Source organism: Bos indicus x Bos taurus, chromosome 4, assembly GCF_003369695.1.
Source record: "Bos indicus x Bos taurus breed Angus x Brahman F1 hybrid chromosome 4, Bos_hybrid_MaternalHap_v2.0, whole genome shotgun sequence".
Classification (NCBI taxonomy): domain Eukaryota; kingdom Metazoa; phylum Chordata; class Mammalia; order Artiodactyla; family Bovidae; genus Bos; species Bos indicus x Bos taurus.
This window is the reverse complement of record NC_040079.1, coordinates 75079467-75094273: the sequence shown is the minus strand read 5'-3', so window position 1 is coordinate 75094273 and position 14807 is coordinate 75079467. Positions and strand designations below refer to the sequence as shown.

General features: G+C 39.9%; 1 protein-coding gene across 2 annotated transcripts in view; it reads right to left on the bottom strand.

Annotated features, from left to right (window-relative positions):
• Positions 1–11888: 11888 nt before the first annotated feature.
• The window catches only part of RELN (reelin), a 558183-nt gene continuing 555264 nt past the window's right edge, over positions 11889–14807 (bottom strand). For both annotated transcript variants that reach the window (XM_027539731.1, XM_027539732.1), the window contains one exon: positions 11889–13005. In XM_027539731.1, coding sequence (XP_027395532.1) covers positions 12909–13005 — 97 coding nt within the window. In that variant the 3' untranslated portion in view covers positions 11889–12908. The remainder of the gene's footprint in view (positions 13006–14807) is intronic.

Here is a 14807-nt window from a genome sequence, read left to right as displayed (position 1 = left end):
GGCAGATTCTTTACCAGCTGAGCCAGCAGGGAAGCCCAGGTACATAATGACAATGATTGAAGTGAACCAGGTAATAAGTCTATGCCAATCTTGAGAGCACATGCCAAGCTCGAAGTGGTCAGCACTAATCAGCTCTTACTGAATGTTGGCTTCCATTTTAAACTTCCTTCATAGTGAGGTTCAGCTGACATACAGTCAACAGTACAGACTAGTACGTTGTTTAATGTGTTTTATCATGCAAGGAGATCTAATCAGTCAATCCTAAAGGACATCAACCCTGAATATTCATTGGAAGGACTGGTGCTGAACTCCAACACTTTGGCCACCTGATGCAAAGAGCTGACTCATTAGAAAAGACCCTGTTGCTGGGAAAGACTGAAGGCGGGAGGAGAAGGGGACGACAGAGGACGAGATAGTTGGATGGCATCACCGACTCAATGGACATGAGTTTGAGCAAGCTCTGGGAGGTGGTGAAGGACAGGGAAGCTTGGCATGCTGTAGTCCATGGGGTGGCAAAGAGTCAGACATGATTTGGTGACTAAACAACAACATGTCCAGGCTGCACCCTATTAAGATAGCACTCAATGCACCACGTATGGGAGATGCAGGCAACACAGGATCATGGGCTGCAAGCCCACATTTACTAACACATAGCAGCTGGGGTACAATTTGCTTAAACTTTAGAAAATTTGAGAATAAATGTATAGCAGCTCTAAGCCCAACAGCAGAGAGAAAAGAAAAAACTTAAGTGATCCATGGGCCTCCTTCCTCCTTAATGCCTTTCCATCTTTTGTCAACTCATGTCTGTTTCTCTTTACTGATCTGACAGTCACACATACACACTGTTTTTTTCTTCTTCTAAGTATTTTGGAATATGAAGGGCAGCGGGAGGGGAAAAAAGAGAAAGATAAAAAGAAATTTCATGGATTACAGTAACTTCTATCTTTAACTTGAAGAATAATTTTCAAAGTGTGAACCTGAATTGAATTTATGATGTAATGGCAACAAGATTAGGTCCCAACAAATGATGAAGGTAAACAATGTGCTCTTTTTTCCCTATCCCAGTTCTGGTAACTCGATAGTCTACAACTACTTGAGAAGGTGTGAGGATCTTTTTTTTTTTTTTTATCTCAGTTTGGTCACAGTAGCTCACATTTCGGCAACCATCAATGTGATCATCCTTATCCCTTGCTGACACCTTCTCCTCAACCCCAGAAAGTCACAGATCACCTCTAGGAGAAACTTTCAATAGGCTAGTAAACACAGGCATGGACACCAAGAGAAGAGAGATAATTTCCCTGGGGACCTTCAGGAACAGCTAATCATTTTAGAGGGGCAGAGTTATATCTAATTCAGTCCATCAAAATGTACAAGGTGCTGAGAACCTGCAAAGCGTCGTGGGAATACTGAAATGGCGAGAAGGCACAGACTCTTCCCTGAATAAATTTAAATTGCTTGATTTGGACTGCTTCTTAGAAAAGTGTGTGTAGGCTTGGATACTGTGGAGTGTATGTAATGCTGGGCTAAGCCACACAGGAAACAGGTTTTACCAGTCTGCTTTTCTATCTTTAAGTTACACCATTTTATTTTATTTCTTTTTGATGTTCAAGCTGGTTTTATTTTTTTAATTTTTTTGAAAAAGAAAACAAAATTTATTTAAGAAGAGATATGACATTTCCTTAAGTATCTTTCGCAGAGGTTTCTGTTTTTTCCACGTAAGTAATTCATCACATATTTCATTGTTAACATTTAAAATTTGCCAACCAATAAATGTTGACATTCTGGTAAGAGAGGAGCTGGTAACACATTGGAAGGGTGTTATTTAAAAACAGTTCATATTAAGTTACACCATTTTAGAATCAGTTCTTAATATTGATTTAACTCAGGGATTCTCAACCTTGGCTGGATATTAGCATTTCTTGGGGGGTGGGATGGGGTGGAGGTGGGCTTTTAAAAAATAGAGATGTCTGGCTCTTCCCCAGTCCAATTAAATCAGAATCTCTGACCCAGAGTATATACATATTTTAAGTAATTCTACATGTGATTCAGATGTGTGGGACTACATAGTAGTAGTTGAAAACCACTGATCCCTATGACACCCTCATTTTATATAAGAAAAATATGGTCCAAGGAATTTAATTTGTTATTCGCCCATGTACCTAGTTAAGGGCAGAGCTTGGATTAAAACCATGATGTCCATTAATTTACTAATCTAATTAATGTGTATCAGTGACATTCTAAGGGCTCCCCAGGTGGCACTATTGGTAAAGAATCAGTCTGCCAATGCAGGAGATGCAAGAGACGTGGGTTCAATACCAGGGTTGGGAAGATCCCCTACAGTAGGAAATGGCAACCCCATCCAGTATTCTTGCCTGGAAAATTCCATGAGCAGAGGACCCTGGAGAGCTATAGTCCATGGGGCCACAAAGAGTTGGAAATGACTGAGCACATCCATCAACGACGTTGTAGGGGTGCGACCAGCTCCTGCTGCTGCTGCCACCGCCTAGTCTCGTCAGTCGTGTCCGACTCTGTGCGACCCCATAGACGGCAGCCCACCAGCCTCCCCCGTCCCTGGGATTCTCCAGGCAAGAACACTGGAGTGGGTTGCCATTTCTTTCTGCAATGCATGAAAGGGAAAAAGTGAAAGTGAAGTCGCTCAGTTGTGTCGGACTCTTTGAGACCCCACGGACTGCAGCCTACCAGGCTCCTCCGTCCATGGGATTTTCCAGGCAAGAGTACTGGAGTGGGGTGCCATTGCCTTCTCCGGACCAGCTACCTAGTTGTGACTCAACAATAAGGTAAGTCAAGGGACTTCCCTGGTGGTCCAGTGGTTAAGAATCCACCTTCCATGGTGGACATGGGTTCGATCCCTGCTTGGGGGACTAAGATCCCACATGCAGTTAAACCTGTGCACTGCAAGTACTGAGCCTGCGTGCTGCAGACAGACCCCACCTGATGCAACTAAGATCCCGAGAGCCACAACTAAGACCCAATGCAGCCAAGTAGATAAAGAATAAAAAATATAAGGTAAGTCAGATTGGTTCATTTCTAAGGATCGACTGGGTTGGTCTTGGTCCAAGTTAAAAAGAGAGAGTAAGCAGTGATGCTTCTGGCATTCTGTGTCTTATTGTTTTCTTCCAAATAGTGTAATGTGATATTCGCTTCTAGAAATGTTACGAATCGTGGTCCAGGTAAAATCCATTACTACCTATGATTCACTCTACCATTTACTAGTTCCAGGGGGCCTCTACTTAGCCAGATCCAATGTGCAGCACACAGAGCAGGGGGCAGGGTACCCAGATGGCAGGTCTAGTGCAATTCAATGAAACCCTGATCCATGGGGCTGAGAGTTGGAGAAGACAGAGCTCGCTCTTTGGCCCTAGAGATAGAAGAAGGAAAGTTAATCCAGAGGTTGCTGGTTCTTTAAAAAAAGCTACATCCAAGATATTCTTAATGTTCTCCACTCACTCCTGCCTGCCTGCCTGCCTGCTAAGTTGCTTCAGTCGTGTCCGACTCTGTGCGACCCCATAGATGGCAGCCCACCAGGCTCCCCCGTCCCTGGGATTCTCCAGGCAAGAACACTAGAGTGGGTTGCCGTTTCCTTCCCCAATGCATGAAAGTGAAAAGTGAAAGTGAAGTCGCTCAGTTGTGTCTGACTCTAGCGACCCCGTGGACTGCAGCCTACCAGGCTCCTCCGTCCATGGGATTTTCTAGGCAAAAGTACTGGAGTGGGGTGCCATTGCCTTCTTCGCCACTCACTCCTAATACCAACCAACTCTCTCCAAGACACAACTACTGCTGTCACAGTGGTTCAAATTGAATATGGTAATTATGTGAGATATATATCCTTCCTGTATGAACTGTGTGAGTGAGCAAGTTCAAATTTTGAACTCAGCCATTCCCATATTACAAAAGTTGGCACATGAGAAACTATCCTGAATGAGGCATCAGTGCTGAGAGAAAAATAATCTCAGAAACATTTCCTTGAGAAGAATGACAAAAACGGAAAACCAGATTAATAATGTTCAAGATAAAAGCTGATCTTGATCAACTAAAAAATTAATAGGACTAATTTGTCTTTACCATTTTATAAATAATAGTTTTTTACTTCCCATTCAGAGAACACTAACTCAAAAAGCCAGGTATTATTCCATTTGAAGTAAATTAAATTATACCCACAGTTTATAGATTTACCCACATCCTTGCTTCATTTCCACACTGCCCCTGTTCTTGAGGAAGGTACCATGAATCCTCCAAGAGATATACAATATTCTGAATGCATGTGCATTTTTTCCGAGGATAAAGTCCTAGCTTTGACCAGATTTTAAAAATGACCTGTCCCCTCCCTAAAGTCCCATAGAACACAACTGTTTTCAAGGGTAAAACTGGGAAGAAGATGATGTGATGATGTTGATGGCTTCTGGTATCTGTAACAAAAGGTTTTGTGAAATTGGCCTCTGGAACTGTCTTCCAAAAGAAGGATGGAAAGATTTCATGATGGTGGATCATCCTCCAAAAGAATGGACTTAGATAAAATAGTTTGGGAGGCAACAGAATATTAAACTTACTCATGCTGACTTTGTTTTACTAGATTGAAATGAAAGGGAAAGAAAATAATCATCTCCTAATTTTTATTGTTGATTTTGACTTCACTAGCTTAATGATAATGCAAACACTAGGGAAAACAGACTTATATTCTTGTTTAGTTGTATTTCCTAGAAAACCCTTTCCTTTGGAATTACTAAAATGCAGACCACTGACAATGATAGGAAAAATAAATTACCAAACGATTAGGATATCAGGGGCTACACATGGCATTTAGAATAAATAAAAGCCCAACTGGTTTTGGTTTTAAATCGAATAGGCAGTGCACACCTGCATCCACTCTTTACAAATCAGCCTACTGTTGTTGCTACTGTTTTAATTGCAAAGTTCCTGCATCTTTCATCCTTCTGCAGCTCTTCCAAAGTGCCTCATACAGCAAAGGAGCTCAAATTCTTGTTGGATTGAGTCAATTCTTTTGGTATCACTCATAAATTAATGAGGGACGTGTAACTCTGTATAGTTTCAGAGTAGTTAAAGAGAAAAGAAAGAAAGAAAAGAAACCTTACGTAACAGAATTGGGGCTTCAGGTGTTACTTACAGGCTAGAATGCTTTCCAGCAGTGCACTTAACGTATCAGCCATAGCAACCTTACCTAGGAATTCTTCACCCCAAGTTTCTTTCTAATGTAAATTAGATTGAATTTCTCTCTCCAGCCTCCTGTCCCCTGCCAGAAAGTCTTGAGAAACAGAAAAACTATGGAAGTAATTATAAGGATTGCGTGGCATAAAACTATTTCAAATTTCACTTCAAGAAAGCATGCACTTCCTTTTGCATCCTTCAAATTCCCTTGCATTTGCCAAGCTTACCTTAAATGATACATTTATATAATAGACATTGTCCCCACTTTTCAGATAAGAAAGCGCTGAATCTCAGTGCACCCTCCACCCTGAACCTGCCATATCTGTTGTGTTTTCTTACGTGTTTTGAAAATTATAGACCTCGGATTGATACACAGTACTCATCCCAGTGAGGAAAGGTCTCCCCACCTTCCTCACAGCCTGACTGCTGCCTTCCCTACAGCGAAGGTCCTTGCACAGCTTCCAGCACGCTTCCTCGTGGGTCTTGCCCAGAGTGCGCCTCAACGAGGCAGTCGACACAAGTAAACTGATTTCCTGATCAACTATTTTATTAAATATAAGTCAGAGGCCCTCGTATCAGAACCCTTATTGCGGTTGAGCGCCCATCACTGCAAGTGTTTAGAAGCGTTTTTAAGCAAGAGGCTACCATTACCCAATTTTAGGGCAGGAAGGCCCTCAGCAAGCCCTCGGCTCATGGAGAAGCCACGGATTCCAGGTACAAGCTTCCTCCGGGCGCGGAGGGGAGCCGTCCGGACTACGAACTACAGACCCTCTCGGGGAACCCTGGCCGTCCAAGCGGCAGAACCCACCCCGACTCCCGGCTGGACTAGGGGCGGCGCTCGGCTCCAGAGAGCAGGCGAAGGCAACCGCGGGGCTGGGGGACGCGCGGGCTGCAGTAAGAAGGTGTCTTGAGGCTGCGCACAGCACGGCAAGGCTGAGAACGTTCTGGGCACCTGAGAAGCTATGAAAGCCAAGTTGTGAACAGCAAAGGGTTGGGTCAGAACCAAAGAGTTGCGCACGTCCAGTAAAGACGCAAACGTCTGGCAAAAAAAAAAAAAAAAAATTGTGCGGCGCGGCCGCTGCAGACAGGGAGGCCTGAGCCGGAGGTTTGCAAAGGAAGGCGCTTTTTAGAGACAGGCAAGGTGTGGGCAAGTCAAATGCTGAATTCACTTTTCGAAAGCAGTTTCAGGAGAGCCCAAGAGACAGAGCGGAGCTAGAGATGCCGGGAGAGGCGGCGACGCGGGAATCCCGTGGGTCCCCGAGGGCCTGGCGGTGGGCGCTCCGTGCGCGCCGCAGCAGCTCCTCCCCGGGCCCGGCCCACGCGCACCCACCGGCTCCGGCCCGGCCCGCGAGCACTCACCGGCCGGCGCTGCCCGGCGCTGCCCTGGCGGAGCCGCCGCCCCGCCGCGCTCCGGAGCCGCCGCCGCCGTCGTTTCGATGCCTCGCCGCTGCTTCCCTGACAGGCTGTGGAGGCGCGACGTCCCGCAGGACCCGTAACCCGAGCCCGCCCCGCCCCCCGCCGCGCGACCCCTGCGACCCAGAGGTCTCTTCTCCAACTTCTAGAACTTTTAAGGTGCGCTGGAAATTATACGCCGCCCGTCCAGCCCCCCAAGGCCACGGAAACAACACCCCCGTTTGTCTCCCGCTGCTCACGGGGTCTTGACGATGGGATTCGTGGAGCAAACACGGTAAATAAAGTGGTAGTACTCAAGTAAGAAACATGTTACTATTTTTTTTTTAAATGAAAATAAGCTAATATGTATTTCAAAATACACTCCTTATGGAGAATCATGTTGACACAGGAACAATGACAAAACTGAATGACAGTGTTAAGGTTTTTTGTTTTTTGTTTTTTTTTAAGCTTTGGGGAGTTGCCCCGGATAAACACTTGAACATATGCGCCACGGATTCTTTCCCAGGCATTCGAGTTAGAATGTACAAATCAGTGTTTGTTTTTTATTAAGTAATGCGACCTGATATGCAGTTTAGCAGATAGGAAGGTAAATGGAGCGAAAATGGAATATGGAAAGAAGGAAGGGATAAAATGAGGAAGGAGGGAAGGAAAGAGCCTGTTTTGCTTTTAACGCCTAATAAGAGCACCGTGGCCAGAGTGCTCCAATCCAAGAAGAGGAACGGCAGAAATGATTTCGGTATAAAAACTTTCCTTTGGCCTTGTCTTAGCAAGGATTATGGTTGATTCATTAGAGTCACTCTCCCCCCCGCCCCGCCCTACTTTTTGCATTTCTAAAGCGACTGTATGATTAGCTAGTTACTTGGTGGCGGCTTTTAAAGCTGAAAAGTGCGCCTGGAGAAAAACCAGTAGTACCAGTACCAGTAGTACCATCCCATCAGAGACCGAGCTTCACCTTCACGACGCTGCCCGGGAGGAAGAGCTGGAAATTCCTCTCTCTTCCACACGAGGGCACTCTCTTCAAGGGTACCACACTAGCCTGAGAGTCCGGTGATGAACTAAACTGATAGCTCGGTGTGTGTACTTTTCTTCAGACTTTGATCATCTCTGAATAAATCCTAACAGTGAGATACTGAGGAGGAATTGGGTACCTGTGACATACATTTCCGGTGTCATCCATTTGACACTGTCATCTTATGAGATTACCTTGTTAGTCCTTGAGCCCAGTACTTAAACTATAATGTACATAGGAGATGTTAAAAATGCAGATTCTGACTGAGTCCATCTGGGTTGGAGCCTGAGATAGGCACTTCTAACAAGTTCCTGGGTGAGGCTGGTGGGCCGATTGGAGGGCCAGATTTTGAGCAGTAACACTGCAGACAGGTAGATTATAAACTAATTTTGGAAGTAAGTCAGGTGACTTAATATGACAACAATTGTTAACAGTAATACTGAGTATCACTCAGTATTTGGCACATGTGCTTGGAATTGTTCTAAGTACCATACCTGTATTAACTCATATTAGGACAGCTTTGTGAGTTAGATAGTGCTATAGTTTCTAGTTTAGTTTATTTTCCTTTTGGTGGCTTGATTTAATTTTTAAATTTGTAGAAGATTAACATTGATCCCCAAAGTGAAAGCTATACAAATGTAGTCAGAGAAATGTCTTCCTTCCTTTGTTCCATTCTACCCAGTCCCCCCAGGAGTAAACAACTTCATGGTTTCCTGGCTTATTCTTCCTGGTTTTTCATCACAAAGCTAGGCAGATATAGGTATGTATTCTAGTTTCCTGTCTCAAACAATGGTGATTGTAAATGCTCTTTTTTCCTCAGCTTTTTTTCGTGTCTCAATATCTGTGGAAAACACTGTATATCACTTCACAGAGATTTTCATTCCTTCTTTTTAACAGTTATGTAATACTTCATTGTGTGTATGTACCACACTGTGTTCACTCACTCACCTATGTTTGGATATTTATGTAGTTTCCAATATTTTATAGTTATATTTTATTACAAATAGGAAATTTAGAGGAAGACCAAATAATTAACTTCAAATCACCTAAAATATGAATGTGAAAGAAATTACATTAGAATTAGTATGGATTGACTTTCTTTTGTAATGTTTAAGAGAGTTGTTTAGTTTTTGTTAAGATAATTGTGGAGGTGGTCAAAAGTGCCTCACTTATCACAGTATGTCTGTTTTCAATGGATAGTAATATTCAGGAATTTCTGTAATAATTTTGGTGTTAGTTTACTGTCTTTAGATTTACTGAGGCAATATTTCTTACACACAGTTTCTGCCTTTTTATTATTCATATGTATTGCCACAAATTATTCTACCAGTATTCTCTCCATAAAAAATTACATTTCCAGACTTCTCTTTCTCTGCTGTATTGGCATGGTTTCTAGACAGTGGATCCAGAGGCTGCAATAAGGTAATGAGGCCACTGGAGAGAGGCAGGCTTTCCCACTGTCATTGCATGGTCTCCCACATCTATAAAGACAGCATCCATTTCCATCCATGTTGGATTTTAAAAATTCTGTAAAAATTCATTTATAATAAGCACCCAAAGGACTAAATGGAAGATACAGTAATGATGACAAGACTGTCTCACCTCTGAACTGGAATTCTTGCACTATCAGCTTTTTTTTGTTTTCCCTTCTTCTGCACAATAAATAAATGCATAGTTACTTTTTGTATTTACTACTGTATTTTGTATGTGAAGCAGTTTGTAGTTTCTCTGGAGAAGTGTGAATCCTTAGCAAAATTCTTGTCAGAAACTTAAAATTATTCCTCAGCTGTTGTCCCAAATCTACCTATTAATTCTAATCTTCCAGCTTCTTTCCTTAACTTACTCCAGCCCCTCTCCACACCTCAGTCAGTATCCCAGTGCCTCCTGGGAAAAGCTGAATTTTGTTAGTTTAAGCAAATGCTTGCTTGCTTCCCTCCCTCCTGATGCTGCCAACAACACTGGCCCCTGGCATCTCTTCACACTGCTTCCCAGGTGCCCCTCCTCAAATTCAAATAAGCTGTGACTCCCCTAAGGCAGCAAGCTGCTTCCCATCTTTGGTTTTTGCACATGCTGCTTTATTCTTAGAATATATTTCCCCACTGAATTTGCCTGACAAAGCCAATTTATTATTTTCTCTTTTTTTGGCCATATTTTACAGCTTGCAGGATATTAGTTCCCTGACCAGGGATTGAACCTAGGCCCCTTGCAGTGTAAGCTCCAAGTCCTAGCCACTGGACTGCCAGGGAATTCCCTATTCTTTTTTTGCAATAGTATTTAGATCCTAACTTGAGAACAGAAATATGACAAGCCCATTTGTACACATAACTCATTCAAGCCTTAACATTGTATTATATTTTATTTTGGCTTTTAAAGAAATATTTTAGGCACAGTCAATGTCTTTCACATATCCCACTCTGATCCTACTTCCTCACCTGAGGTAACTGCTGTTATGAATTTGTATGTACTATTACCACACATGGTTTTATATTTTTGCCATTTATACATGTATTCATATGCAACATGTGGTATTTGTTAGCAAATTTTAAGATCTGATGAATGGCATTAAATCATATTTATAATTTTGCAACTTTTGTTGTTATCATTAAGGGGTGTACTGTTTATCCATTTTCATCACAATATTCTATTATGCAAATAAATCACAATTTATCCATTCTCTTGATGTACAGTTGATTGCTTCTATTTATTTGCAATTACAAATAATGCCGTTGTGAACATTCTGATACACATTTCTTTGTGTATATATGTGAGTTTCACTATGTAAATACCTAGAAGTAACTGGGTCATGCTGTATACACAAATGCAATTTTTACTGATATTGTAACATGGTGTTACTGATATTAAACTGCTCTCTACAAAGATTTGTATTAACTGTATTTTCTTATTTTCAATATTCTTGATGTCCTAGCATCAGGGAACTGGCTGAAAAATACAATTTGCTGTCAAAATACCAACCGGAAAACATTAAAATGAATGGATACATGTTTTAAGTGATCTCCCATAATTCTTTCTTTAACCTTGGAACATAAGGAAGAAAGTTTGGGGAATTTTAAAAGTAATACATGTTTTTTTTTTAGGTAAAAGGTAAAATACAAGTGATATTGACTATATTTAGATTAGACTGGTGTATAGTTTACATTAAAATGTGTGGTGAATAAGAAACAACTGTGTAGAAATCATGGAAACTTGGTCATAAAAATGTATATTTTTATCTGTTACTAAACTTTGTTTCCTTCAGCAAGATAAGTCAGTTGAGTCCACTGTACTTGAATTCCTACTTGAACTATGTTTTCAAATTAAATAAATCAACAGACATAAGTCCCAATGTATGCTATTAAACTTTGAGATGAATTGGTGGGGAGTTCAAATCCTGTTCTGAGGGTAAGACACATGGATGAGAGCATTGTAAATATCTTATCTTAGGGGATAGGTCTATGGCACACAAAAATTACTTGCAAAGATAAGGCTTTGGGAAAAATTCAACCTCTTATACCAGTGAAAAAATGTAACAAAATACTACCAAACGGTGAACCATCATCTGACAATTTGTGAACAAAGAAGAATCAACAATTAAGAACAATAGTTATAAATATTTATGGACCACATATGCACCAAATTATACAAAGTGTCATATGTTACATTAAGTAGAAAAAAGGCCTTTATATCTTCAAGGAAATGATTCACAATGGATTTGATACTAGACTCAGAATAAAATTTAACTAAACTTTTCAGCAAGATCATCCCTTATTGTTTCCGTATTCAATGAGAAATACTACTGCCATTCAATGCTTTCTTACCTAGATATATGTATTTTTAACCCTCTGGAAAACCAACAAATACAACAAAATTAACGTATTTATTATTTTGTAGATGTTAAAAACAAGCAAGGAAAATGTCAGCATTTTTAATCCTTAACACTGTCACATAACAAGCACTCAATAGATATTTGCTGAATGAATGCATGAGTACTTATGAGCTAGGCATTATGGCAGCAGCTAACAAAATTCTCAGGAGTTAAATAATTTTCAGAATTCTTTACTGACTTTTCTTGGTGTGACTGCAGAGTGAATAATAGGAGAAAACCAAATGGCTACATTGAAAAGTGTGGCTTCATAATGGCTATTATCAATGACAGAACAATAAAAAACCAGTAAATATATCTGACACTGTTCTTTCCAAACCTGCCCAGACTTACAAATCCTACATACAAACAGCAAATAAAGACACAAAGAGCAAATAACACAAATAGCAAATGAACTTCAAATGGTTTTTGAACATAATTTTTATTTAAGCATGGACTTTTAGCTTGGTTCACCCTAAAATGCAACCTTTTTGTTACGTTAATAGAGAGTTCAGGGCTACAGGGCCATTCTAACGTTGCTGGTGTTGGTACAACTCCATCAGAAGGTATGAATATGACCCGCAGGAAAAACAGTCCACAAAGAGAACACAATGAAAACATCCACTGTTTTACAAATCACTCTGTTATCACAGACACAAAATGGCACTTACTGTTAGTCAATCAGCCACAGAACACTTTAAAAGTATCTTTTAGACAAGGAAATGGGAACTCCTTTGTGGGAGATAGGGTTTTCATCCACAATTTTTTTAAGTAGAAAATATTTCAAGGTCAAGCATTTTTCTTATCCACAACAACGCTAAACCAACATACATTTTGAGGGGTATATTAAAGGAGATACAATATCTTTACAACTATCTTCATGAGTAGGTATTTCAATGAATTTTCTATAGAATATAAGTAGCCTGAAATTCAGCAGCAAAAAATATTGCAACGTAATAAGTAAATACAGTGTCAATGTGTTATATTGTAGAAGAGAATACATAAAGAACCAACAATGATAATTTAATCATATAAAACATGATACATAGCTGAAATACAGTCCACTTAAATAGCTTTGTGACCAAGAATGTTAAATACTGTACTAAATGCCATTTTAAACATAAAATCTCTTAAACTTTTGTGCTTAAACTTTTTTTTCTGTTAAACTATTTCTTATTTTCAATACTGCTACTGTAACTGATATTACAACAGATCACAATTTGCACAGATACATCAACATGAAGACATTTACTTATGAGAAATAAGTCACTTGTCATTAGTTCACAGTGTGGGAAAGTGGTATACACTTGGTCTTGAGAAGGGCTTTCAGTTAATCACTAAGTCCTTCACAGAAGTTTTCCTGATATCAGATGCAGTGCGAGATTTAAAAGAATGCGAAACAACACATCACATATTGGAAGGAAAAATAAACTTTTTGATTCTTCATGGGTATCGTCTAAGTGACCTTCGTCTTCTGTTGTAGAAGTGCCTGAGCCCATGTTGTCGTGAAAAATTCATCATGTAATTTTGTTTGCGAGTGCTGTTAAAATCAGAAAGGATAGAAGCAGGGAGGGAAAAAAGAAAGAGCATGTAAGTTCCATCACTGAAAGCACAATCTAGTCTACGCCCTAAGTTACCCTGCTGTTTTTTGGAAAATTCTCAGGGTTTATAGGCCATGCTACCATTATCACCCCAGGACAGAAGAAATAAAGGTTGACAACTGCATTCACTGCCTTTGGCCTTGAAGAAATCCCCTTCTTTTCATGAGCTCTGAACCAGAACAAATGGTAAATTCTCTTGATTAATTGCAAAAGTGGACTGCAACTGTTTTTGGATTTTTAATTTTATTCTTGAACTCTTTCTGAAAAGGCTGACTTGAATTAATTTGAGATAAAGTGTGTACTATACCTATTACCTTATTTACATACATCTTTAACAAGTAGGAAGGACAATTTGATTCTTCCAGCAACCATTGCCATTTAAAGCTTGAGAAACAAAAACAAAGGAAAAACAAACTTCTTTTCGGAATCAGCTTGATCTTCCTATTTCCTGCAGTCTCAGGGGCAAAATGAAGAAGCAATTTTTTTTTTTTCTCAGAATATCAGATTTTGCTGCCTTCCTCAAACAGTAAGCAGCTGGGGTCATGTTCTATGAACATGGCCTTATGAAGGAGACACCCTACTGAAAAAAAGATCATAAGACACTAAGAACGTGTAAGTGAATGTTTAGATGTAAAACTATGTGCACATACCCCCCTCATGTATGAACACACACATTCATACATACATACTCAAGATTAAGCTGATAAAAATACTGAAAATGAATTTTGGGAACCTGTAAAAATATGCATGATACTGGCAGAGATAGCTATTAAAGTTCTGATATGGAAAATGTAATTTAAGTAGGATCCTTATCCATAAGATCACTGAAAAGAATCAGACTCCTTTCACACACGGACTGGAGTGACATGTTTCTATATAGCATTAAAATGTGTTTTTTAAGAGTGAGCCTCTAAGTATTTTCCAAATTCACTCAGTCTCTTGAATGCTGTCTTGTCTTAAAGTCTTTTCTTCCTTGCTTGTGTGCTTAGTTATGTCCGATTCTTTGCTACCCCATGAATTGTAGCCCTTCTAGGCAGGAATACTGGAGTGGGTTGCCATTTCCTCCTCCAGGGGATCTTCCTGACTCAGGAATCGAACCCTCGTCTCCTGTTTCTCCTGCATTGCAGGTGGATTCTTTACCACTGCACCACCTAAAATGTGCATGGAGCAGGATAATGTCATGTGATGTGATTTCACCATAAAGGTAAATATGATATGAATTTGCATTGGGTTACAGAGGAAGGAAAGAGTAATTTTGCACTGAGCAGTGTATTCTTCTGCTCAACAGACCAGATGTAAAATATGTAAAATAAAATATGCAAGGATGTAAAATATGCAAGATGTAAAATAATTGTTTTACCTAGATATTATACTAACATTTATAATATACAGAAACCTTTAAAAGAGGATTTTATAGATGTTATGTCATTAGAAAATAAAATTTATAGTAAAATCTCTCGAAAAATAAAGTGAATTTTATCAGATATAGTTAATCAAAAAGCAATAGCATTTGTGCTAAAACTTGATAAAAAGACATTGCATTGATCTATAGTTTACAAAATAAAATGATAATAACTTGCAATCTGGATTTCTATCCTCTGAAAATGTTAGAAATGATAGAATGGAAACAAAATATACTCTGAAGACATTATATATAGAGAAAAAAAAATCAGGTTTTGTTTTCAGATAGCTTGACTGTCCTCCCCATTCCCTTGATGTGTTAATATTCTATGTATCAATC